Source organism: Phacochoerus africanus, chromosome 14 (assembly GCF_016906955.1).
Source record: "Phacochoerus africanus isolate WHEZ1 chromosome 14, ROS_Pafr_v1, whole genome shotgun sequence".
Taxonomy (NCBI): Eukaryota; Metazoa; Chordata; class Mammalia; order Artiodactyla; family Suidae; genus Phacochoerus; species Phacochoerus africanus.
The window spans coordinates 12,845,909-12,871,485 of record NC_062557.1 but is presented as its reverse complement, the minus strand read 5'-3'; the positions used below and the strand labels follow the sequence as shown (position 1 = coordinate 12,871,485).

Genomic DNA, 25,577 nt, shown 5'->3' with positions numbered 1-25,577 from the left:
AGATGTGAGTCACATCTGTGACCTATGCCACAGCTCACGGCAACACCGGATTCTCTACCCACTGAGCAAGGGCAGGGATCGAACCCGCAACCTCATGGTTCCTGGTCAGATTTGTTTCTGCTGTGCCACAACGGGAACTCCTCCTCGATTCTTTATTAGGCACAACTAGTGTATCATTTGAATACAGACCTCCTTCCTCCATGCTAGTTTCTCTGGGAGAGCTTTTTCCATACACAACTCATGGTCCAGTGGGTGTGGGGAGGAAAACCTGAGGTTTTTGACCAAAATGAGAACAGAGGTCTCCTTACAAGGACCAGACTCTTACATCAGAAACCGATCAGGAACCTACTTTAGACGCCACAGAAAATACATTGAACCTGGATGACGTAAATACTAATGTTCCCTCCCCCAACTCCCCCACGAGGCTCTGAGACGTTAGCAAATCAGAAGCTCTGGGAATCACCAGGACCCTTCATCGTCTGTTCCAGGACCCATTACATTTACATATCCTGTTGTACATGGAGAAGTTCTCTGGTTCTGGTCCATTCTGAGTAACTTTTGTACCCATTCTCAGTATCCTTGGATTAAGGAAAATACTAATCAGATGAAGAGACAAGAAGTGCTTTAATGAGACAAACTGCACACTTTATATTGCCCTTCAGTTTCCATCAAGGCGTTCCTGTCGTGCCTCAGCTGTAACCAACCTGACTAGCATCCACGAGGAGGCAGGTTTGAGCTCCGGCCTTGCTCACTGGGTTAAGGATCCGGCATTGCCATGAGCTGTGGTGTAGGTCACAGACGCGGCTCAGGTCCCACAGCGTGGCTGTGGCTGTGGTGTAGGCCGGCAGCTACAGCTCCCATTTGACTCCCAGCCTGGAAACCTCCATACTCCATGGAGGAGGGCCTAAACAGCAAGCAAAGTCCCCCTTCCATCAAGGAAAGGTTATAAGCAATGCCTCTACCAATTGAGAGGTTACAGTCCTAGTTATTTCTGTGAAGGAAACTTGACAATGCAGACGTGGCAGAAACACGCAAATATGTCCGTTCTTCCTGGTAGGTGCTCATCCTTCCCCCACCCCCAGCGGAGGCTGCCTCTAGCCAATGAGCAGTGGGTGGAAGGGTCCTTCCTGAGCTGAAGCAGAGAAAGGCCCCGTGTGACACTCAGTCTCTTCCTTAGCTCCTGGAGGTGGCAGCCTTGGGTTCGAGATGCCAAGCTCCTACAAGACTGGTCCCCTCACCATGACTGAATCAAGGCCAAGGGAAAGGCTGGGAGGACACGAAGCAGAGCATACACTCTTGCAACCCAGACCATGAGATAAGGTTGTCAAAACGCACAGCTAAAGACAGTCACACACCTAACTGCTCTTTGCTGGTAATCCAAAGCCCAAGAATTGGCGGGCCGAGATTCCAGACTCTTCTGACATTCCAGCTCTGCCTGCCACCCCCAAGAGCACGCAACCATCTTCAGAGCTGTCTATCAACGGCACCTCAGGCGCGCCCCCTTGTAATGCATGGAGTTGTGCCAGGGATTGAAAATATGAAGCAGTTGCTAACAAGTGTCTTAGGAAGAGAAAAATGAACAGTCCAAGAGCAGAAAGAGTGAAGGCACAGAAGGATGGGCCGCCTTCATCCTCACGAGGATACCTAGAGCATCGGCAACCATCAATCCTACTAGTCTCACACACACTCAATCCAAAGTCATTTTTTACCGTTGCTGTTTTAACGTCCATCTTAACGCACTGATGAAATTCCATCATCTAGTTAACGCTGGAGCACGTGACCCTCCAAACACCCCTCTTCCCTGCAATCACGCTGATACCCTCTTAACAGAATACATGGAAATGGTATTTGGGCACTAATAGAATATTCTAGCTTAATCAAATCTCTCTCAAACACCAGCGAATGCTTGCTTGCCTACTGATCCGTTTTATATCTCTTCGACAGGATAAGTAGTATTACAGCTGTATGAGCAGGGCGGGGGGTCCTTTCCCTGATAAGTACAAATGTCCTGGCTGAAAGGCAGAGAGGTGATGGCTGGGTTCATACCTCCCTGAGCCAGGCACACTTGATCATCTGGCAACATCTTCCTCCTGTGTGACTACCCCCCACCACCCCCTCCCCGAGATGGAGAGAGAAGTGGTCAAAGGAGACCCAGCTCACGAAGACTGGGACAAGTAAAAATTGTCTGAATTCAGTATTTTACCCATCTTTCTAATGAAAGCAGGATGACCATTTTCAACCCTAATCGGTTGAGACATTCCTCGGGAAACCACCTCAAGGCATGGCCAGACCCACTACCCTAGCGACGGGATGCACTGAACGATCCTCAGAACTGTCCACGGAATCGGCGTGCATACAGCTGCTGGAGCCGTTTCCCTCATTCTCCGCCGGGATAATCGGGATCATCGCGCTCCACCCCTCACCCAGCAACCCAGCTGTCTGCCAACCTCGCCCCACAGCCTCCTCTCGGGCTTTCTCACACCGTGGCCCCTGGCTTTGTCCCTGCCTCCCTAACCACCCCTTCCCCCCCTCTTCTCTCAGCGCCTCTCATCTGCAGCCAGTGAAGGTCAGAGTTCCACATTTTGCTCCGAGTCCTCTTCCCCCGCATGCTACTCCCTGCCCTCCATCCAATCCGACCCGTGAGCAGCTGACTCACATCTGCTCTCCAGGGCCCCACTCAGCTGCCTTCCTGACTGTCCTCTTCCCACGGTGGAAACCTCTAACGTGCCTCTCGGTCAGGCTCAAAAGCAGGTGCTCTTCCCTGAATCCCAGTCTGCCAGCTTGTTACACAGAAGGAATGTCACCCACGGCCCTGACTGACACCTGCTCCCACTTCCCTCTCCCCACCCCAGGTCTCACCAGGTCCAGCTGGTTTCACCTCAACAGACCCTGGACTTGCCAACCTCTCCGGCTTCGGGAACCCGATCTCTCGCTGGGTGGGCTGGGCCTCCCATTAAGCTGCTCCATTCACTCTGGCCCACCTCGAATTCATTTTCCATGGTACAGCAGGCATGATTCCCTCCCAGGAAATTCAGATCAGGCCGCCTCCTTCCTGACAGCCCTTAAAGTGATGGATTCCCCCGGCTCTTGAGCTCAAGGACCAAAGTCTTTAATGTGGTCCAAGGCCTGCGAGACGGCCCCTACCTCCCTCTCCAGCCTTCTTCTCACCTTGCACGGCTCCTCCAAAACTCCCCGGTAACGGAGGGCTGCTTCTGGTTCCTGGAACACAAGGGCTCCCTCCTTGCAGGGCTGCTCAGCAGGTCGGCTGCTCTACCCAGAGGCTTTCCCTTTGTTCTTCACCTAGAGAACTCTTCACACTGCTTCGAGCCCAAATGTTTCCTCAGGTGAGATCTTCCTGACCCCCAGACCAAGTCAGCCCCCCCACCCTCTGTCACCCAGGGCCAGAGGCCTCTGGCCTCTCCTGTTCCATTCCAGTAGGCCGTTTAGGGTTAATTCATCCACAAAATTCCTGCATGTGTGGCTGGGTCCGTCACTTCAGAGATCAGAGTCTCAGTCTGGCTTGTGTACACCTCTAGTGGCAGACAACGCCCGGCAGATGGAGCAATGTAACTCTCCCCCCGGGGTCAATAGTCGCCTAAAACTTTGGACCTCTTTTTAAGAGAATGCGCCTCCAAACTTATGTTAATATTCAGATAGATATCCGATGACTTCAAATTTCAAAGACATGAAATGAGAGGCAGCCCAAGGAAAGCACAGAAAGGAACTGAAATTGAGAATTAAGCCCATGGGTGGAGGGCGCACACCTAAGCTTACAGAGTTGATCAAGTGTTTGGAAGTTAAAGAGACTACAAAAGTAGGAATTTTTTCAATAAACTGATGATCAGAAGTAAAACAAAAGTACCATATCTCAGCCGAACCCCTTAAACCCTTGAATATCAAGAATTTATAAATATTGGCGTTCCCTTCGTGGCGCAGTGGTTAACGAATCCGACTAGGAACCATAAGGTTGTGGGTTCGATCCCTGGCCTTGCTCCATGGGTTAAGGATCTGGCATTGCCGTGAGCTGTGGTGTAGGTTGCGGACGTGGCTCGGATCCCGAGTTGCTGTGGCTCTCGCGTAGGCTGGTGGCGTCAGCTCTGATTAGACCCCTAGCCTGGGAACCTCCACATGCCACAGGAGTGGCCCTAGAAAAAAAGACAAAAAATTTATAAATACTGATAAATTAGAGGCCCACCTAAGCAGAGACCCAAAATCCGAGTCAGGTGAACAGATACAAGAACACACCGCCAATTCTAAGAGAAGCCGAGTTTGTGACAAGACACCACCCAGCGCTGGACAAGTTCAATGTAATTGATCTCAGCAGTTCAGAAGGATGGACAGAGAAGACAAACATGCAATTACGAACCTGTTTGCCAACCTCAGGTTAGGAGAGAAAAAAAGGACACTGAGAAAGTAAAATGACTGCATTAGTATTTTACACAAATCCATTCCATGTACCTTTGAAACCTCAATATCGTATCTGCTTGATTGACTGCAGTCATTTTACACCAGCAGCATCGAAGACAGGAAATTAAAGACCATGTTCTCGTACACAGACTTTTCTATATTTTTTTATGAATGATGGGGGGGCAGTGGAGAGAGAAGACAACATCTGGACCCAGGTTTTAAAAAAAATTTTTAAATACACAAACCCATGAAGAATTTATCTTTCAAAAACTTTTAGACAAAATATCACCAAAATCCATGTATGATGAAAATAAAATGAATCAAGATCAGAAGCATCCTTGTGGCACAGTGGGTGAGGGACCCTGTGTTGCCACAGCTGTGGCACAGGTCACAACTGCAGGGCAGGTTCTGTCTCTGGCCCAGGAACTTCCATATGCCATGCGCTCGGCCAAAAAACAAAAAAAAAAACCACCTAGATCTTCGCATATAAACCTAGTACCCACTTAGCTGTATGATTGAGGCAACACTTAACCTCTGAAAAAGTAACCTGTCCTCAGTAGTGGTAAAGATTTGTCCATGCAAAGCGCTTAACACTGGGCCAAACACAAAGACCATATTCCATAAATGTTAAAGTACTATTATTTCCAGCAACGGGCACGGTGTCTGGTAGGCAATATGACTGAATATATAATTAGATGAGTAGATGGATGACAGCCAGCCACAGATGGAGGTCGTAGGGCCTCACCATCAACCATAAAACCTAAAACGACACAAAGGCCAGCTTTTTTTTGAAAGGGGGAGGGGAGGGGCAGAATGGGCGACAGTAATGGAAATTTTAAAGGTCAAATCTGCACAAATAGACGTGCACGCAAAAGCATGCAGTCCTATAAAGTCAAAGTAATCCTAGAGCACTATCTAGCTCAAAGGATTGTAACTACCCGCCTTCGAAGGCTTTTCTCCTCTCCCTTCCTTAGCTGGTCTCAAACATCTGTAAGGAACACAGCATGCTTCCACCATGACTTCCTCTCTCCTATGCTTTCTGAACTCTCATCAAGCATCGCTGGAGTCAGGGTACCATTATTTCAGCCTTATGATCCCTCCAAGATAAAACACCAAGTCCTACCCCTAGTATTTTTGTTATTTCCTTTCCAGATTAGAAAGGGGCTCCAGAGTGATTTGGGTAACAGAGCTCTATAAAAGGCCACAAAACCCAACTCAACTCGAATACCAGATTTCAACTGTAAGGAGCTCACATAAATTAGACAGTAAAAGAACACTGGCTTGGACCCAAAAAGTCAGAAAATTTTTAACATTTTACATGTTGCCAATAAAGAAAAAACATCGAGGAATGATCGGGGATTTTTCATTCTAAGCCAATTCGATTCCTGGCAGAGGGCCAGGTCCCAGCAACCAGTGGTTTGTCTTGCATGAAACTTTCAGCATTTTTCAATGACAATTATTTTTAGGGAAAATTTCAGTGCTGTAGGTTATTTTTCCAAGATACCATACTTCAATGGAATGATTAAGAGGAGGAGGAACACAGGAACCCTAAGCAGCAAGGTGATGTCGTGCTTCTGGTCTATCCTCCAGAGATCAATCCCGGGAGGATGCTTGGAAAGTCGTCAGCCCAGGAACGAGGTTCAGTTTTCCAGGTCTCTTCCCATCAACTGCTGTATAATGGCTACTTGGAGCCCTGAGGATGCTGAAGTTGCAAGAGGACCGTGATGAGTTATCTGCCATAGCAGCTGACAAGAATGGCACATACTTGCTACTCCTAAGAGAATCCAACTCCCCCACTGCAAAGAGGGGAGGAGCCTAAACTGGACTTAAACCAGGATGACCCAATTTCCAGTCTGGTGCTCATTTTTTCCAGGAAGATCTCTGAACACTTCAGCATATACATGTTGACTTTAAGCATTTTTTTTTTTTTTGCGCTTTTTAGGGCCACACCTGTGGGATATGGAAGCTCCTAGAGGTCTAATCAGAGCTTAGCTGCCAGCCTACACCACAGCAACACTCCCCTCTGAGCCACATCCTGCCACCTACACCACAGCTCTCGGCAATGCTGGATCCTTAGCCCACTGAGCAAGGCCAGGGATTGAACCTGCATCCTCATGGATACTAGTCAGATTCATTACCGCTGAGCCACCATGGGAACTCTGAGTACTCTTTAGCGCTCTAAGTATCAAAGGCATCTTCATCTAGTTATAAACTCCCTGATAGGAGTCAAGAGACCCCCCCCCCCCCGAGTCTTATGAAAATCCTCCTTTATATCCACAACTAGTACATGGTTCTGTATACAGCAGCTCCAGGAGCTGACCATCTGCTTCTTCCAACAGGAAGACACCACGGTCACCTCACATGCTTCTTCTCTTTGCCCCCACATACTCTAGGGTACAAAAATAACTGCCAAGCCCAATTTTGCTCTTGAGTTGGAAATTAAGACCAAGAACAAAAAGACCACATAGACACTCATGGGGGGGAGGTTTAGACAAGTAAATGGCTGCATAACAATTCCGTTAGTACTTATTTCCGCCACCCACAGATGGACGCACCCACACATACCAACCTCTCGCCCACAGGACGACTTGGTAAGACTAAAATTTGCATAGAGGTGTAATGACCACCATACATTTAGAAAAACCGCCGACAACCCAGTTTTCTACAAGCAGTGGACAGTAGATGCTTCCACGTTGCACACCATCCTCAGCAAAACTTACTCTGCTTCAACTGGTTTGTGTTCACAGCAACTTGGGGTACTGTGACAAAAAAACCCCATTCATGGTCTTTATGCATTAACGTACATGGAACTAGCAGGCATGTGACCTTATAAAGGCATCTTAAACCCTGTGACCCAAATTGAACTTGACTCCAAACATCTGGATCCAGCTGCCGATGTGCATAAAATACGCAGGAACATGAAGCTCTGTTAGGAGCATGCAGTCACCAATATTCTGACTGTGGGAAACCCTACAGGTCCAGAACCCCGGATACTCCCCCAGATAAGTTACCAGAAAATGGGGACTGGCAGGGAACGTTGTAGATTAAAAGACACTTAAGGACATTTCTGGTTATTCTTAAATGTGCAAGATTAAACTACAGCATCTAGGGCTATGCGCTGGGTGATAAGACTCAAATGCGCAGAAGTTATGGATCTAAAAGTCACAGAATTATTTCAGGGGAAGACACAAGGCAAGAGAAAGACCAGCCAAGTTCCGCCACCTGACCTGGGGAGTGGTTCCAGCAGTGTTGGCTTTATGGTAATTCATTAAACCATACGTTTTCTCTGTGGTTTTTATGTATCTGCATTTTACAGTGCAAGGTTTAAAAGGTATAATCCAATTTTACTCCCTAAGAATGCTCTAAAGCTGAACTCTCCATCACCATAGCCACTGACTACATGTTAACTTGTAATTAAAAACAAAAATTCAGTTCTACATTTCAGGTTCTTTAAAGCCAGCCGGTGCTAGTGGCTACCATAACTAGACAGCACAGATTACGGAGCATTCGCAGCATCCCAAAACTATTGGACAACAGTCTAGAGAACAGCTAGCTTTCCAGATCAAGCTCTGAATTCCTAATTCAGCTCTCCAGGAGGTGGGGGGGGGGGAGGGGGACCTGGCAAATGCCTGAGATCCTTCATCTTCAATGGCTTCCATTCCTCTCATTCTGCTTGGAGCTAAGACTCCTGGCAACGAGAAGCAATGTGAACCCAGCAATCACCCAGGAAGCACAGTGACCAGAGGCAGACCCCACCCGACTGACATTACTCCAATGCAACTAACAGTAATAAAAAACAGGAGTGGTCCGATTTGTTATCAAGGAAGACATGTGACTGCAGCAATGCATGATTAGATAGACCATACAACTTCGATAAAAAAATGATTTATCTCCAAGGTTATAAAATTAGACGTACTGTGGGATCCTACATGGGACCCTGTGACAAAGGAAAATATAGTGAAAATTCAAACAAGCACTAAACTGCAGTTATTATAGCACCAATGGTCATTTCCTGTCCTTCATAATTAATAATCTGGTTATATAAGATGCCAAGGCTAAGTGAAGCTGGGCAAGAGATACAGAAACTCCCTGTATCTTACCATTCTTCAACTTTCCAGTGTCTAGAATTAGTTCAAGGAACATTATTGCTTCCAAAGAATTAAAGAGCTTGATGAGGAAAAACTCCAGGTAGCACCAAGGATGGTTTAATCACTTGAGGATGCAATGAGGTTGAGCATAAGTCTCAGCCCCCACCCACTGCCCCACCCCAGAATCAACTTTTTCTAGAAAAGTGAGCTGCATTTGAAAAGGCAGGCTGTTATTCAAAGCAGGCAATCACTTCCATAGGGCAGCGGGCACAAGAGAGATGGCATGGAAACATCCTACTCCTAACAAGTCCTATCAAATCTTCAAAATCATTCCTCAATTATTTACTTAGAATTTTCTCATTTTTAATCTGGTTCCAAGACTCTTAGAGCAACCAAGATGTCCGAGAGTAAGGCGCGGAAACTCACCAAGGGAAAAAGAGGAATCATCATTTTTGGCTCTTTTAAAACCACTTAGAAATCTAGGACATGAAGGAAAATTTTCCAAGGAACAATTACAAGACTTGTGTTTGGATTTAGACAAAAATACTGAAGAAGGCATGTACATGCGTCTGTGTTTAACTTCAGTCCCATCATTTTGTATATTTTGCGTATTTATGCATCTATTTTTTTAGAACCTCAATTCAACAAACTAAGGTTTGACGTCTATATTTGCCTGTACCATTGTTCAGAAATAATTTCAATTTTAACAGCAGGATTACTTACACTGCAGAAGATGCAACTACTAAATAAACTATGGTTATATTTAGTCACCCTTCAAATCTTTGGGGGGGGGACTAAAAATATGTACATTTGTAGGTTAATTGATTTGTACATATTTTAGGAAACAAAATGCAAAATCAGCTCTGTTGTAATACCTCAGTGTAAGAACAGCAGCCTTATAGAGCTACGCAGCTCGAGACGAGCTAAACTTAGACAAAGTCAAATATGGAATGGAGTCATTTTCCTCGCCTATGAACTCATCCAATGCAAATTCAAAGTCTTGGGCATTTAATATTTTAAATGAGGTCTGCTATCAGACCAGTAATCTAAATTATGAAAGATAAACATTCAATTCTTAATAAAACTCCCAGACTTCAAAGCAAGATGCATGTTTGTCTCTAAAAGGCACTGCCACATTTTTAAATGCAGTAAAAACCAATCTAGTGCCTGCTTTGGTTGCAGATTTCCTCGTACTTTTATAGCGCTTATGTGGATGAGCACCTATTCTCATTGGCAATAGAACTTAATTAAGATTTAAGACAACAGAGTACAAGTGGAAAAGTTAATGAGCAACCAAGAAGCAGGAAGATATAGTGGGCACAGTGTCACCGTATGGGAGTTGGGGGCTGGAGATTTTTTTTGCTTTTTAGGGCTGCACCTGCAGCATATGGAGGTTCCCAGACTAGGGGTCGAATGGGAGCTGTAGCTGCTGGCCCTCACCAGCACCATACCAGATCTGAGCCGCATCTGCAACCTACACCACAGCTCACGGCAACACCGGATCCTTAACCCACTGAGCAAGGCCAGAGATCGAACCTTTGTCCTTATGGATACTAGCCAGCTTTAGTAACTGCTGGGCCACGACGACGGGAACTCCAGGAGCTGGAGATTTAGATATCACACTGTTATGGTTGGGTTTACAGCAAGTCACTAAATTCTGGGCCAGGTCCACAGATGTAAACTCAAGGACCTCAGACATACAGTCTCCAGAACCCCTTCCTGCTGAAAATTCAAAGAACATGGCTCTTCATGAAGCTGTGGCAATAGAACTCACCAAGGAGGTCAAGGTCGGTACTTAAATGGACATCAATTCAGATAATTAACCTCCATTTAAACATAACCTGTATTTAATTACCTATTGATATATTAAATATTTAAGAACAATCCAGGTTCTTGGTGACTAAAATTTTGCCCATCTGACCTGAATATACTCTTGTCTTTTTGTGTTTTTCTTGAGCTGCTCCCAAGGCACATGGAGGTTCCCAGGCTAGGGGAACGAATTGGAGCTGTAGCCACCGGCCTATGCCAGAGCCACAGCAACTCAGGATCTGAGCCATGTCTGCAACCTACACCACAGCTCACGGCAACACCAGATCCTTAACCCACTGAGAGAGGCCAGGGATCGAACCGAAACCTCATGGTTCCCAGTCAGACTCGTTAACCACTGAGCCACGAAGGGAACTTTTTTTTTTTTTTAAATCCTAAAAGTAAGTCTTCACCTAAGTTCAGACTGTTAGGACAAAATATACAGAATATCAAGTATAATTTGACCTAAAAGAGACACATGGGAAACACAAACAAGAACCAGAAGTTAATGTACTTCAGACCTCGGATAAAATCTAGGACTTCATTAATTCACCAAGTTAGCCAAAGCATCTTGCTCACAAATGAGCCTGTCAAAGTTAGTGTCATGAAGGCTTTATTCTTCCTGAGTTTATACTTAACAAATTACGAAAAACCTTACTTAGTATTACACCTTTCATCAATGAGCCCAGAGCCTTCACCGAGTTATCCAGCCCCTTTACCGGTGCTCTTAATTATTCTACAGCATTTCATTCATTTTAGACAACCATGGCAAGTCTTAAACTGTTCCGTCTCCCAACAATCTTTATAAAAATGACTCTGCAAGGTGATCTCCACATCATCACAGACTCAGCTCAACACCAGAAGGGGCCATGCTGGGTAGGACAAGTTAAGCTAGAAAGGGGGACTAAGACAAGCATCTCTTAGCCCTTAAACCAGCTTGATTTTGAACCTCGAGAGCAAGTAAACATCAGTCCTGCATGCTTCTGTAACAGACAAAATGAAATTGAATCAGCAGAATATCAAGTTTCCCATGTTAGTCAGTCGCATGGAAGAAACTAAGGTGGGACTAAAGCATCACTTAGTGATCAAACTCCACATGTGAAAACACTGGATTTACTCAAGATTTCAAAATGAGGCAAATGATAAATCACAATATGATCATTTTGCAATCCACCTACGTGTTAAACATCCACAACTTATGATTACGACGACATTAAGCACCTTTTAGAATAAGAAAAAGGTCCAATTTAACCTACCCCTTACAGTGTAAAAGAGTTAGGCATCAAGTTGCCATTTCTGAAGTCTTAGAAGTGAGTAATCTCCCATTTTCACATTTTCAGATAGTTATGTACCATGCATTAATTCAACAAAAAGAGGAAAAATAATTTAAGCTCATTTACTGCCACTTAACTTCAAAACAAATCCAAATGGCAACTAGGAAACAAAAGCCTTTACAAGAATGAGGCTCACGTTCCCAAATCAATAAATTTTATTCCAATTACAAACAGCACCACAAAGCATATACTTTATTAGAAAACCTGAGGGAAGGAAGACCAAGGGAAAAGATGAGAAAGATGAATTAGCTACGTATCAGTACAATTTCACACACTAAGCAGCTACTGCAACTGAACGCCTTCACTGCCTCAGCCTGCTCGAGCAGATTAACCTCTGAACAGCGTCCATCCTTACAGAGCAGGGACAGGAATGCCAGCTCCCCCGAGGGCGGTGACATGTTCCAAGCACACGTCAGCGTTGGTAGCAATTTTATGTGAGCCCTCTTTGTTCTGCAGATCTGAAATCCCAATGAAAACCCATCTTATGCTCGCAGCTGGGGTGCTCTGTGGCACCCCCTTCCCTCTCCTCAAAGTTTCTAATCAGGGTTATAACACTTTCTCCAGAGTCTAGACCCAGGGAGAGAAGGAGTAACTACCGACAGTGACCCGGAAATGCTGTCTGAATAGAATAAGTATGTAGTTTTAAAAATAAAGTGCTGATTTACATAGTGAAATGTTTTAATATTTCCCTTCTTAATGTATGTGCACTATGAGGACTCAATGCATCCTCTCCAGGCCCCATGTCCATGCTGCAAGACCCGGCACTTCCAACAGGAGGCTGTCATCCGTGGTACCAGCTTCAGAGAGAACCTGGGATTCCTGTCTAAGCAGCACACTTTCTAAAACATTTTCCAAGCACCGATACAATCTTTCACACGGTTATGATGCTCTCATCTCCTGTCACTGTCCTATTTTTCTGAAAAGCGAGCATGACAAGAGGAAATCGTGGATCAGTGTAGAGGAGCCAGTGCGAGGGGAAGGACGCACGTCTCCAATCTGCTCTGCTTGGGAATCGGTGCCGATTTCTCCAGGGAGCAGGGTCCCCTTATGCACAGGTCACTCATCTCTTTCACAGCATCTCCTCACTTGAGAGCATCTTGCCCCAGGCTCCCCAAGGGATGCAAAGTCTATACTTCCTACAAAGCCAAATTGGAAGCCACCTCCAAAAGAACCCAGAAAGTATCTTCCTTATCCTCAATCAGCTCCTACTGGGTTCAGGTTTATTACAATGAGTTGTTTTCATTCAAGCGGCCAGGCTCTGCCCTGCAGTGTCTGGCACAATATGCACATACAGTGGAGGACCCCATGTGTGGCAGGCTCTCCCATGACAGGCAGTGAGCCCAGAGGGGTTCCCAAGTTGAAGAACGTCATCCTTCCACACCTCTGCCATCAAATAAAGGGTGCAACAATTTCCAACAAAACAAGAGGAATGGTGAGGCCACAGGGTGACCAGGTTAACAGCACAGGGACTGAATCCCAGCTCCACTATCTCTTAAACTACGTGACCTTGAGCAAGTTAGCAAACCTCTGTGCCTCACTGCCTCCACTTCCTTATCTAGAATGGGGGCAACACTGTTTCCTTCCCAAGTGTTACGAGGATCAGCTGAGTAATCCAGTGCTCCCCACAGGATTCAGGCACTACCTGGGTGATGGTTACTGTGTTTCCAGTACAGGAAAATCCCTAGGTCACAGAGCTGTGTTACTGTACAGGAGGCACTACACACATTACCCCCAGAGTCATGGTGTCACCAACAGGAAAGGTGACACTTGGGAGCTAAATCATCTCTAAAATAGAATTTTGCTCAGAATTCAGCTGTTAATTGGATCTTCCTCTTATCCTATTTCTCATACAGATTGATCCAAGTTGGATCTAAAGTTATTTACAGAACACCTTCGTGCCCTATACGTCCAATCTTATTTCCTAACTACCTACTGGAGTCACCCCAGATAATACAAGTGGATCTTGTATTTCCCTAAAAGCAGAAATTGGAGACTTACACTGAGGGGGAAAAAAACACAGCAAGAGAAAATATTAAAGATGAACTGTCCTCATGCTAATCTTACTTTGAAAACTCGCTCTTAATTCTGATGCTGACCATTAAATCATTTCCCTCTTTCATTCTTGATAGAAATCTATTTCCAGAAACCATTTTCTCCCTTTGTATAATTTAATAAAGGGTTTCTTTTGAACATAGAGCAATTTCACTAGACTGTTAAAACCATGCCATCCCAAAATACGTCTTGGACCAAACATGAGGTTTCAATTTGATGGGAGAGACCTGAAATAAAGTGTTTGTCATGGAAGTTCTGACAGAGGAGGATGGCAAGGCCTTAATTCTATGTCACCAAGACATGGTTCAGCATTTCCCTTGATGACATCATTCTTTCCTCCCCTTTAGAAATCCAGACTTTGAGAAGTACCAGAAAAGTTTCCATTTGGCTCTGAAAAATGTTTAACTGTTAACATCTGAACCTATGCTCCTACCATCAACCTGGTCAACTCTTCAGCACTTTTTGGTTGTGTCCATGGCATGCGTTAGTTCCTGGGCCAGGGATTGAACCCAAGCCCCTGCAGTGACAACGCTGGATTCTTAACCCACTGACACACAAGATAGCTCCAGCACTCATTTCTTTAAAACTAATATCTGGTGCTTTTGAACTAAAGTACACAGAAGAAAGCTTAACAGCAGGCATGTCCTGGCGTTTAACAGACATGAGTTTTTCTATCCTTCCAATTGACTGAGGCCTTTAAAGGAACTGTAACTCGGTTTCAACCATTCTACCCCAGCACCCCCACTGCCAAGCTCCTCCATCCCCTCCTTACCATCAAGGAGCAAAACCTTTCAGGCGAGAGAAGTTTAACAATACCAGAAGCAAGTTAAGCTACTGCTTCCCCTGGAGCACGATCATCTGGTTTTTGCTATCAGCAATCACAAAGTATGTTTAGATGACTGTACCAAACATATAATGGAGCTGGTTTTAATTTTCCATCCTGTACCCAAGGCATACCCCTCCCACTCCTGCTGCAGCCACACTACACTCTTGTCCCACGTGTAGGCAGGACGTTTCCTTTCTGATGCCCGGATGCTTCTCTACAGCTAGAAGGCAGCTCTGCTCAGTGATCTATTCCTCTTGTACTCATTTGTGAGGTTTAACATCACGTACAACTTATTATAGATACACATTAGAATTCTTTGTTCTGTATTTTGAACGAGTACGCTCAGCTTCAGAAAGCACTCTTCAGCCATTTCAAGATCCACCCTGGCTGACATAACTCTGGATGAGACGAGACTTTAAAAAGTAGTCGGCAGGCAGAAGTCACCGTGATCCTTCTGGCTACGAACATTCATATCATATCGCTAACATTTATATACTCTTACACCCAGCAAATATTTACAGTGTCAGCTGAACATCAGGCACTGTGTGAACACACGGAAAGCAGAAATAAGACTCAGTCCTTGCTCTCAAAGGCAGACAGAGGAAACAGACAAGAAATACTACAGGGCAGAGAGTCCTAGGAGAGGGCGTGTGTCCAGAATGGCAGGGAGGATGGAAAAGACCGGAGTTAAACTGCAGGCTGAGACTCACAGGTGTATCACCTGGTAGGGTTGGCAGGGGGAGGAAAGAAAACGGTTTCTGGAAGAACATGGCTTAGAGTGACTAGAGGATGAGAAAATGCAAAGCAGCCTTAGATGAGTCTGAAAAAGGTGGTGGGATTTAAGACTTGCAATGCCCTGCCAAGGAGCCGGACTTCATCCCAATTAAGGCTACTTTGAAAAACACTGAAGGGAAAATTGAGCCAGCAAAGGGTTAATGGGCCTAGAAACTTAAATTTGACCATCATCCCAGAGCGTCACCGGATAGTAAGTTACACCAGAACGTCAGAGGAAACCCACATGTCATATTCTTCTATAACAATAAATACTCGGTTCCTCCCGCCTGGTAGCAGGATAAGGAACCACTCTGTACACCTGGGCATCAGCATCTGGTGGGGAGCACGTTTGTGAATAACACGCTTGCGGATTCAAAGAGTGGCGACTCAGAAAGCCGTTCACCAGCAGTCACTTCAGAAGCAACGTGCACCAGACAGGAACCCCCAATGCCTCCACCTCTCCACGGTCCCGCCTTCTAACAAGTATTAATGTGTTTCTGGGGAGGAAACACTGTTAGTCGTCCTGTCCACCTCGACAGCACATTACTGCACTTTAGGCGGTATGGACAATTTCACCTCTGAACTCGACATAAAGCTTCGACCTGACCTCAGTGCAAACCTGATTTTGAATTATATTCATGCTCACTTGGATCTGTCTTTCTGGAACCATATACATAACCAGCGTATCTACAGTTAACACAGTGTCTAGTTTGGGAGTATGGGGTCACCAGGTAAGTGGGGCCCTGAGATGCTGACCTGTTTTGAAAACAGACAATCACAGCATCACCTTTGAAAATCAACAGGCTGTCACTGAGTCTCAGGGTGACCCAACCCAGTACACAGGGAAAGACAAGGGACTGTCCAAGGTGGCCCACCTGGCCATGCGGCCCCATCCCCTTCTCAGCCCCCTTTCCCTCTGCTGGCACTTGCCATCTACACTGTTCACCTCTCAGAACCCTGAGGCCCGGATGAGAATAACTAGACACCTTTTTAAAAAGCTGCCAACTCAATCCTCTCTTAAAGGTCACCCTCCCTTAGATGGGGCTGTGTTTTCTGGAATTCCTTAACTCCTACAGACAAAGGGATGGGGACTATCCCCCCCTTTTCCTTTTTCCGGCCACACCTGCAGCATATGGAAGTTCCCAGGCTAGGGATCAAACTAGCTACTGCCACTGACCTACGCTACAGCCACAGATCGGAGCCACACATGCAACATACACCACAGCTTGGGGCAACACCAAATCCTTAACCCACTGACCAAGGCCAGAGATTGAACCTGCATCCTCATGGTTACTAGTTGGATTTGTAACCCAATGAGCCACAACGGGAACTCATTCTTTTTCTTCCCTTAAACATCAACTACCATCCAGCTCAGATGAGCCAAAATAGCTACCCTGAAACAGGTCTGTCCAACAGAATGTCATCAGCAAAGGTGCAGGGAAGGCCGATTTTTTAACTCGACAGAGAGAGCGCTTCCGTTAGAGACACAAGTTTAGCGAAACACAAGTTTAGCGAAACACTTGGTGTGTTCTTAGCAGGAAAATGGCTCAAGGTTCAAAAGTGCCTGGACGTGAACTTGAATTCATTCCCTGCAAACAGCTCCAACATCCCAGGTGGACCATTACGGAACCAACAGCCTTCTGCTGATCACGGTCATCCAAGGGAATTAACTCTGATGCTGTCTCTTTAGGGTGCATTCATCAGAGGCGCTGGGTGAGCAGTACATTTTAATTTGTGACATTCACCAAGAGGTAAATAGAAAAAGCAGGGAAAACATGGGAGGCTAAGCAGATGTAACAGACTGTTTGGCACTGGCCAATAAGCAGGTCACATTTTGAGACACTGTTTCTATCACTGTAATTAGAGACCGCAGGAGTCTTGCTAACTCTGAAGAGGGGAAAAAAATTGAGTTGGCTGGTTCCCTTTTCCAGTAGAGAGTAGGAGATAAGACTGCTTCAGCTCCACTGCCCCAGAGGCAGAGAATATTCAAGCAGCAGGATGCATCGCGCTGCTCTGGGACAACTGTCTTTGGAGGCAGCCGGAGCAGGACAGAAAAGCCCAATTGGGGACAAACCTTCAGGGTTTGAATCTCAAACTTCTCTTCCTTTCTTAGCCCAGCTCTCCAATAGCCTCACAGAGAGGAGGTGAGCAGTGACCAGATCAAGCAGACCTACAGAACATGAAGGCCGACAACAGTCAAAAGGCAAATTCAAGTCCTGGGGATTGTCTTCTTTCATCTTTAAGGACCTTAAGGTTTCCATGGCTTCAAGATCTACCCTGTGTCCTCCTCCCCAGCGTTTACGGCACTTGGCTCCACCGTGTCAGACAACAAATTCTCACAACGTGATCATCCCACGTTACAGGCCCTGGTGACGTCTTCGGGGCCGTATCCCTGCGCTGCAATATTAGGATGGCATGGAGACCACCGAATAACAGTGGGGAAAACCCAGTACATTTTTTTAGAAAAGCACCTTGCTTTCAATTATATCCTGAGGGGAAGAACAGTGGAAAAACATCTTACACTTTAAAACACTTTTAGAAAATATGCTTCCTAAATGGCAGAGATTACAAACCCAGTTTTAAGAACTAAAACTTTAGTTTTCCAATTGACTCAATTTTTTAGTAAATTGACAAATTTTAGATTTTTTGTCTTTTTAGAGCCGCACCCTTGGCATATAGAAGTTTTCAGGCTAGGGGTCTAATCAGAACTGTAGCCACTGAACTATGCCAGAGCCACAGCAACACGGGATCCAAGCCGAGTCTGTGACCTACACCACAGCTCACGGCAACGCCAGATCCTTAACCCACTGAGCAAGGCCATGGATCGAACCCGCAACCTCATGGTTCCTAGTCAGATTCGTTAATCACCGAGCCACGACAGGAACTCCCAGCAAGTTTTAGATTTAAAGCTACCTTACACCATGCATATGTGACTCAATCCTGGCCACATGCACTTTTCAAGCTGAAGGATACTTAGCCACAGATATTTATCTACCGACCAAAGCAAAATGCTGTGTACTAATAGCTGGAAGACACTGCCTGTGTCATGTGATGGACAAGGCATACTAAAAGCAGCCTCAAACTCCAGCTGCCATCTCCAGAGGGTGTGTTGCCAAAAGCACGGAGAACCAGGCATTCTTCTGAATAAGAATGAGCCTCTCAAACAGAACCAACAGCAAAAGTTAGAGAACATGAAAGAAAACTTGAATATAGTCTAAGATGGTCAGAGGTCAAGATTGAGGCAAGTGTCCAAATAGGAGACGTTAGGTAACTACTGTGCAATTAAAGAGCACTGGCCAGGATTTCCTTTGCGGCACAACAGGTTAAGGATCCAGCGTTATCACTGCAGCAGCCTGAATTGATGCTATGGTGTGGGTTCCATCCCCGGAACTTCCATGTGCCATGGGTAGGCGAGGTGGGGAAAGCAGCATTATCCTGAGCTAACTAAGTTACAACAAATAAAGTAATGGGTTAGTACAAGCCTAGTCAAACACTGAACACACATAAACAACTGTAACAAGTTAGCCTGCTACAAACAGACCTACACTTGAAATGTCCTCCGTATTAAAATTTGTAAATGCAACAGGGCAACTCATTAGATCTGGTTGAATTCTTCAAAGGAATAGTAAACACACATTCACTGCTAGAATCTGTCTGGTTTGTAAACTCAATTTCAAACATTAAGCAAACTCACAGGAGAGAAACAGCTGAAACACCTTTGAAAAAAGTGCTCAAGCTTACACAGGAGATGGCACTTGAAAGAAGTCCTTTTCACCTACCAGAACAAAAATGTACAAGATTTATACTATCCAGTATCACTAAGAGTAACGAGAATGGGGATGCCTTCATACTGAAAATATGAACTGAAACCTTTCTGGAGGAGAACAATTGAGTTATGGTCATTAAATGTTACAATGTAAACACACACATGATCTACCTTAAAAAAAATACTTGTACCAGTAAAGGATACTAGCAGCTGTTATTTGTACTATGTACTAGTAAGAAGTTAGAAACAGTGTGCCCTCAAGAGACACAGGTGACTAAATTTAGTATTTCACATGCAATTGAATAAAGTAGAACTGGTGTTTGATATGTAAGGATAGCCCCCCATCCAATGCTGAGAAAAGCAGAATGATCGAAAATTTTGATGTTCTTAAGTAGTATGTGTAAGTGAATGAATGGATGTCTTAGAAATGATCCTTGAGGGTCAGAGCCTAGTCAAACACTGAACACAAACAATTGTAACAAGTTAGCCTGCTACAAACAGGAAGGGAAAGGGAAAACAGTTTTTATACAGGACACAACTTATGAGTATCACTTTCTAATTTAGGTAAAAGGGAGTGATGCTGACGTGAGACTCATCTGCCCATCCACTCAAAGGTCAATAGATGTTCTCTGGGAAAACCACTCAGCTCCTGCTGCAGCCTAATAGGCCCACTCCAACAAAATCTGCAGTTCTAAAGGAGACCATCCTTATCCTGGATTCTTTGTATGCAGAAAAGCGTGTGCTTTGTTTTAATAACATGCCCACTTTCTCCTGCACATTATCTAGAACATTTAGTAAATATTTTTCTTCGAGTTTCCAGAGGTACCCAAACACACTACCAAAAGGAACAGGAGATCTGAATCTCATTAGCCCCGAGTCACAGGTTACATCTTTCAACTTCCTAAAACCATGTTTCAAAGACTTCGAACGCTGCCTATGAAGCTCAGGCCCCCAACTTTGAGAACTGGAAAGTCACATCTTCCTTTTATCCCTTTTAAAGAGACTGGCAACACGCCTTTCATTCTTTTTCAAAGGACTCTTCATTTCTCCATGTAACTCTCAAAATAATTTATTCAATATAGGTCCTAAGCACACACTGTGGAAAAAAAGCAGAACATTGATGGATTATCCCATAATACCGGCATCTGAAAAAGGCTTTAAAAATATATGTAAGAAACAAGTTCACAAGTACACACACACAAGGTTTTAAAAGACTTATGTGTTACTCACTAGCACAGATGTTCAAGTTACTAAGAAAGTACACCCAGTTTGTCTCCAGTGCACTTAGTATTAAATAGTGTTAGGATGGTATTTTCCAGGCTAGAATAAACTTTCCACTTGCCCTAATAAACACATGCCCAGATGGGATATGTAACCAGAACGAAGTAAACACAATAAAGACAGCGATCCGGAGAGCTGGAAGGTGGGCTACTGAACCTGGGAGGCCTTCACCAGCAATCAAGTGTTCTGACAAATGTTTCAATACAAGAGTATGGAAAATAAGATACCTGGAGTGTGTGAAATGCAACTACAGAGCAGAGGAGGAAATGGCTTCTTTGTGGATGCAATGGGCAGTATCAGATGCTGTCACACAGTTAACGTAGAGGAATAATGTGCCTTAGACCACGGCAGCCAGTCATCACCGAGTCATCTACACAACTTTCAAACGTGCAAAGCTTTGTTCGGGATGGTAATCAAAAAAACCAAGAACTAGTGTGATGCATGGCCTAAAATTAAGAGTCCAACCCAATACAAAGGTAAAAGACGAACAAAAACAGGAAGAAAGAAAAGCCACACAAAAGTGTTGGTGTTTTTTTTAAAAAAAAAAAAAAGACACCCACACAAGACAGCAGTTTCTGACAAGAATGTTCTTGGCGCAAAGTTACAGGAAGGTTTTCTTCCTTAAAAAAAAAAAAGATCTGCAGATTACTAGACAATACCATACAATTTTTTTGAGGCCCAAACTTATAGCCCTCATATTTTCAAGATACCTAAACTTTTTTTTCTTTTGGATCACAAAAACTGGAAATGCTGTTTCCGTTTGGAATACTAATTTCACGTTGTACTTGAAAATAAAATCCAACATGGCAGCTTACCTTGGCACTGGAAGCCTTGTTTCCCAAACCCCCTGAAAAACAAACAAGAACAAGATTTAACATATTTTGTGTTGGATACCATGTTTTTAAAGCCAGTTATGTGACAAAGCATTCTACAGAGTTAAAGGTTTGAACATGAAACCCAAAGATGTGACAGGAAACACACACCTCAATAGTTCATAGTACAGTATTGCTTCAACTCTGAAAAGATTCAGCCTCAGAGTTCCCGTTGGGGCTCAGCAATTAATGAACCCAACTAGTATCCATAACGACGGGGTTCCATCCCTGGCCTCCCCTCAGTGGGTTAAGGATCCAGTGTTGCCATGAGCTGTCGCGTAGACGGCAGATGTGGCTAGGATCTGGAGTTGCTGTGGCTGTAGTATAGGCCGGCGGCTACAGCTCCAATTTGACCTCTAGCCTGGGAACCTCCCTAGGCCACAAGTTTGGCCCTAAAAAGACAAAAAAAAAAAAAAAAGATACGGCTTCAAAGGCTTACCAAGCTATTTTCAAGGTATTCAAGGTTCAATTTTTTTTTTTTTTTTTAAGCTTTGCTATCAATGCTGAAATTTCAAGACAAGAGCATGAAATATATTCAAAGTTGTTAGCTACAAATAACAAAAGGACCTTACGGTTTAAGATGACTTAAACTTAGTCCCTTAAGACCAACTATAAATTGTTTCTCCCCAAAAAGTGGCTTGTCATTTGCTATGTTTAACTTTCGCCTAGAAATTGCCAGAAAGCACCACTCAACATTAAATTTTGACCTAAAGGAGTCAGATTTCACAAAGTGTTACCCCTATTGTTTGCATGAGATTATGATCTAGTTTTACGGAGATCAGTAACTTCCAAAGCACATTCAGAAGCTATATTTTGTTCTTAATAAATTACTTCAGAGAATTTACTCTCTGAGCAGAGAACCCTGACGTGGACATTAAATTGCAAACAGCATTCCAACTAGGATGAACTACATTAAAATTCTCAGAAGGTTATTAGTCATAATCTCTTGCTTTCCTTAGCATTTTAAATTTATAAAGCACTTCACATCTTTAGTCACCTCCCCCCAAAAACAACAAACCGATACACTAAGTATCAGAGCTTTAATTTTTAAATGATTTAGAAATCAAGGATCCAGAGAATAAGGAAACTTGAATAAAACCACCGTTAAACACTCCTGGTGAATGTTTTCCTGGAACTTCCAAGTGGTTGCTTTACAGTTAAATGGAAAAGTGTTGCAGGGATTACTTTGAGGACCAGGAGATCCGTATTTTCCACATCACAGTATATACCTGGTGACCTGACAGGCCATCAGTTCACCAGGGGTTAACAATTGAGAGTGGAAAGACTTTAGCTAGCCTGAATAAGGATGCTGCAACTCCCCTTACTTTACCTACTTCCTGTGAAAGTCATCAGTCTCACTGTTCCCATCCTAATGGAATGTCACAGCTGTATCCCCCCTGGCCTGATGCTCCAAGAACTAAGTAGCCTCATCTAGTGATGACCTAACTCCTCGGAGCTTGAGTGCTCCATCAACTACGTACTGGAAATCAGAGGTGGCTGTGCTTCATATAAGTGTACTTTTGAGCCAATGTCTCAGAAAGAATGCAAAAATTAGGCCCCTTATTAGTATGTTTGTGGGGCTCTCCCTTGAAGATGATTTTTCCCCAGGTGTGATGATTCAGATCAAGCTACCCATAAAGAAATTAAGCACTTATTAGCAGCACATGTGTGGGACTTGCCCATAAGAAATGATTTTCCCCAGGTGTGATGGATTCAGAGCTAAGCTACCCCTAAGAGAAATTAAGCACTTCATTAGCAGCACGTTTGAGAGTCTGGCCCATGGAGACGATCTTCCCCAGGTGTGATGTTTCAGATCAAGCCACCCACCAAGGAGAAATTGAGTACCTATTAGCACCATGTTCCCAAGAGATGATTTTCCCCAGGTGTGATGGAAGTAGCCATCTAGACCCTTCTCTCGAGGGCCCCAACAAGATACATATGCCACACAGCCCTGGTGGCAGGGCACACGGTGTGGCTGTCACCCTGGTGCTGCTCCCAGTCTAGAAGGGGTTGGGGTTAAGGAACCCTAACCACAGCCCTGACTCGGGGCCCTTCCTACCTACAGAAAACAAGAGGTCGAAGAGAGGCAGGGTATCTGGCAATTTACAGGGCGGGGGGGGGGAGTCTGCTTCTCTAACAGAAGCATCTAGATTTCTCTAGATTTTCTTCAGTTTCTTAAGCATTTGGGGGTGGGGGAGTCACTGACCTTTGAAAGTCGGTTAATAAAAGCCCTAATTCTCTCACTAGGGGAAAAAGCACACACTTTCATCTGGTTTTGCTGGGTTCAGAGACCCCTGAAGCTCATCCACTTAACCAATTCCCCCCTAAACCCCGAGGGCCTTCAGTGAATACCTGTATTCGTTGGAAGCTACCTGAACTCTTGACACCTTTAGCCTTAACTATTTTTCTTAACTAAGTCCCCTGGCTTCATCAACAGGGTTACAAGTCTAATCTCGTGTTGACAGGGTCTATTTTAAATGACTCCCTCTGCCCTTCTGCCACTTGCCTGCTCCGTTTCCTTCCCCTCCCCCACGGCAAGCTTTCAACAGTTTGCTGCGTCTCCACTCTCAGGCTCACCCAGCAAAGACAAAGTTTGCGTCCAGCAGATATAAACTACAGTAGGCAGGGACCCAAGGTGCCAGTGGAAGCCGAACCCGATGGGAAACAAAACACACCCCCACCCTCAAAAACGCCCAGCCAGGCTCGCCAACTACTTGGCCCGAGCCGCGCAATCGCCGCCGCTCTGCCGCGCACTCCTGGGCGTGTTTCTCCGGCAAACTTTGCCCTCGAGATTCTCCTTTTTGATCTCCTTCGCTTACACCCCGGCAAACGGCTCCCCCGTCTGCACCAGGGGCCCCAGACCGGCGGAGGGGAGGATCAATGTCACGACCGACGCGGGCCTGCCTCCTTCCTTCGGCCGGGGGTGTGTGACCCGGCGCCGGCTTCCCCGGGAGTTCTGCCCGCGTGTGTGTGGCCCGGGCGGCCGGGCGCGCGCGTGCCTTCCCGGGCCGAGTTGGGACTCCCACCAGCTCTCCAAGTTCCGAGTGAGTCAGCCCCCGTGGGAGAGGCGCCCGGACGAAGAGGGCCCGAGCGAGGGTCCCCTGGAGCGAAAGGACCCCGGACTAGGAGCGACTGCTCCCCAGCCCCGGACACCGCCGCGAGAGGGGTCCCAGCGGCCGGTCCGTGCGCCCCGCCCCAGGCACACCTACCAGATGAAGTCGGTGCAGTGGCTGCAGAAGGTGGGCTGCTTGAAGAAGCGGGCGATGAATTTGTGGTTCTTCACCTCGTGCACATTCTTCTGTCTCAGCGCCCCTTTGCGGGCGAAACGGTTGGCCACGTCCTGAGACGCCGTGGAGTCGTTGGCCGGGAAAACGTCAGCCATGGTCCCCCCCAACCACCTCTTGCCTCCGCCGGGGAGCAGCAGCCGGGGAGGGCCGGGTGGGCGGGGGCGGGCGGGGGATGGGCTGCGGGGCCGCGGGCGACCCCAGGCGGGGGGCGCGTGCCAGACGCCGAGGTCGCGAATGGGAGGCACGGCGGCTGCGGCGGCCGCCGAGAGTCGGGCCGGAGCGGCGCGGAGCGGGAGCCGGAGCCTCTGGCTCGCTCGCTAGCCCCACGCTCACTGACAGCCCCGCGCCCGGCGCTCGCGCTTCCTACTCTCGGCGGCAGAGGCGGCCCGGAGCGGCGCCGCCCACCGCGCATGCCCCGAGTGCGAGAGCCGCGCGTGCCAGGGGGGCCGCGCGCGGGCGGGGGCGCGCGGGGCGGCGCGGGCGCTGGAGGAGTCGGCGCCTCCGCGTTTTCGGAGCTGCCGGGGCAGGCGAGGAGGCGGCGCCGGCTTGGGGAGGGCCCGCCGGGCCCGCCGGAATTTGGGAGCGGAGGGGGGAGGCCGAGAGGGACGGGCCTGTTCTCTTCTGCTGCTTTTTTTTTTTTTTCTCCTTCTGATCCGCCCGGCTCTCCTCCCTCTCGCCCTCCTCCTCCTCTTCTCCTTCCGTTCCTCTACCGTCTTCCTCCCCCCTTTCCGTCTCGCCCTCTCCGGCTCATCCTTCTCCTCTCAGCCCCGAGTCCCGGGATGGGGCTCAGCTACACGCAGCTGCCTCCGCCGACCGCCTCGGTCCGACTTGCTCTGACGCCGACTTCATCATCTTCTCCATCTTCCAGCACCACGCTTGTCTCTAGAGCGCGATGCCAGCTTTTATAAGTTTGTTATCGGTTTGACGTTTCACCTGCCAAAATGGCCAAACCCCGCCCCTTCTCCGCCCATCCGCGACCACCACGCTGTTTATCATTTACGGCAGGAGAAAAGGAGCGAGTTTCAATCGTGGAAACTGGCCCTTTCGCCCGCCTCCAGTTGTCAGCCTCTGTTTCACCTGCGTC

At 46.3% G+C, this 25,577-nt stretch overlaps 1 protein-coding gene across 2 annotated transcripts in view; it reads right to left on the bottom strand.

The window, feature by feature from the left end:
* PRKCA (protein kinase C alpha) overlaps window positions 1–24,885 on the bottom strand; it is a 386,579-nt gene extending 361,694 nt beyond the window's left edge. Inside the window, exons 1-2 of one of the 2 annotated variants that reach the window (XM_047759338.1) lie at window positions 24,416–24,885; window positions 21,150–21,181 (exon numbers count right to left, since the gene is read on the bottom strand). In XM_047759338.1, coding sequence (XP_047615294.1) covers window positions 21,150–21,181; window positions 24,416–24,588 — 205 coding nt within the window. In that variant the 5' untranslated portion in view covers window positions 24,589–24,885. The remainder of the gene's footprint in view (window positions 1–21,149; window positions 21,182–24,415) is intronic. The other variant, XM_047759339.1, reaches the window with a different exon arrangement.
* Window positions 24,886–25,577: the final 692 nt, after the last annotated feature.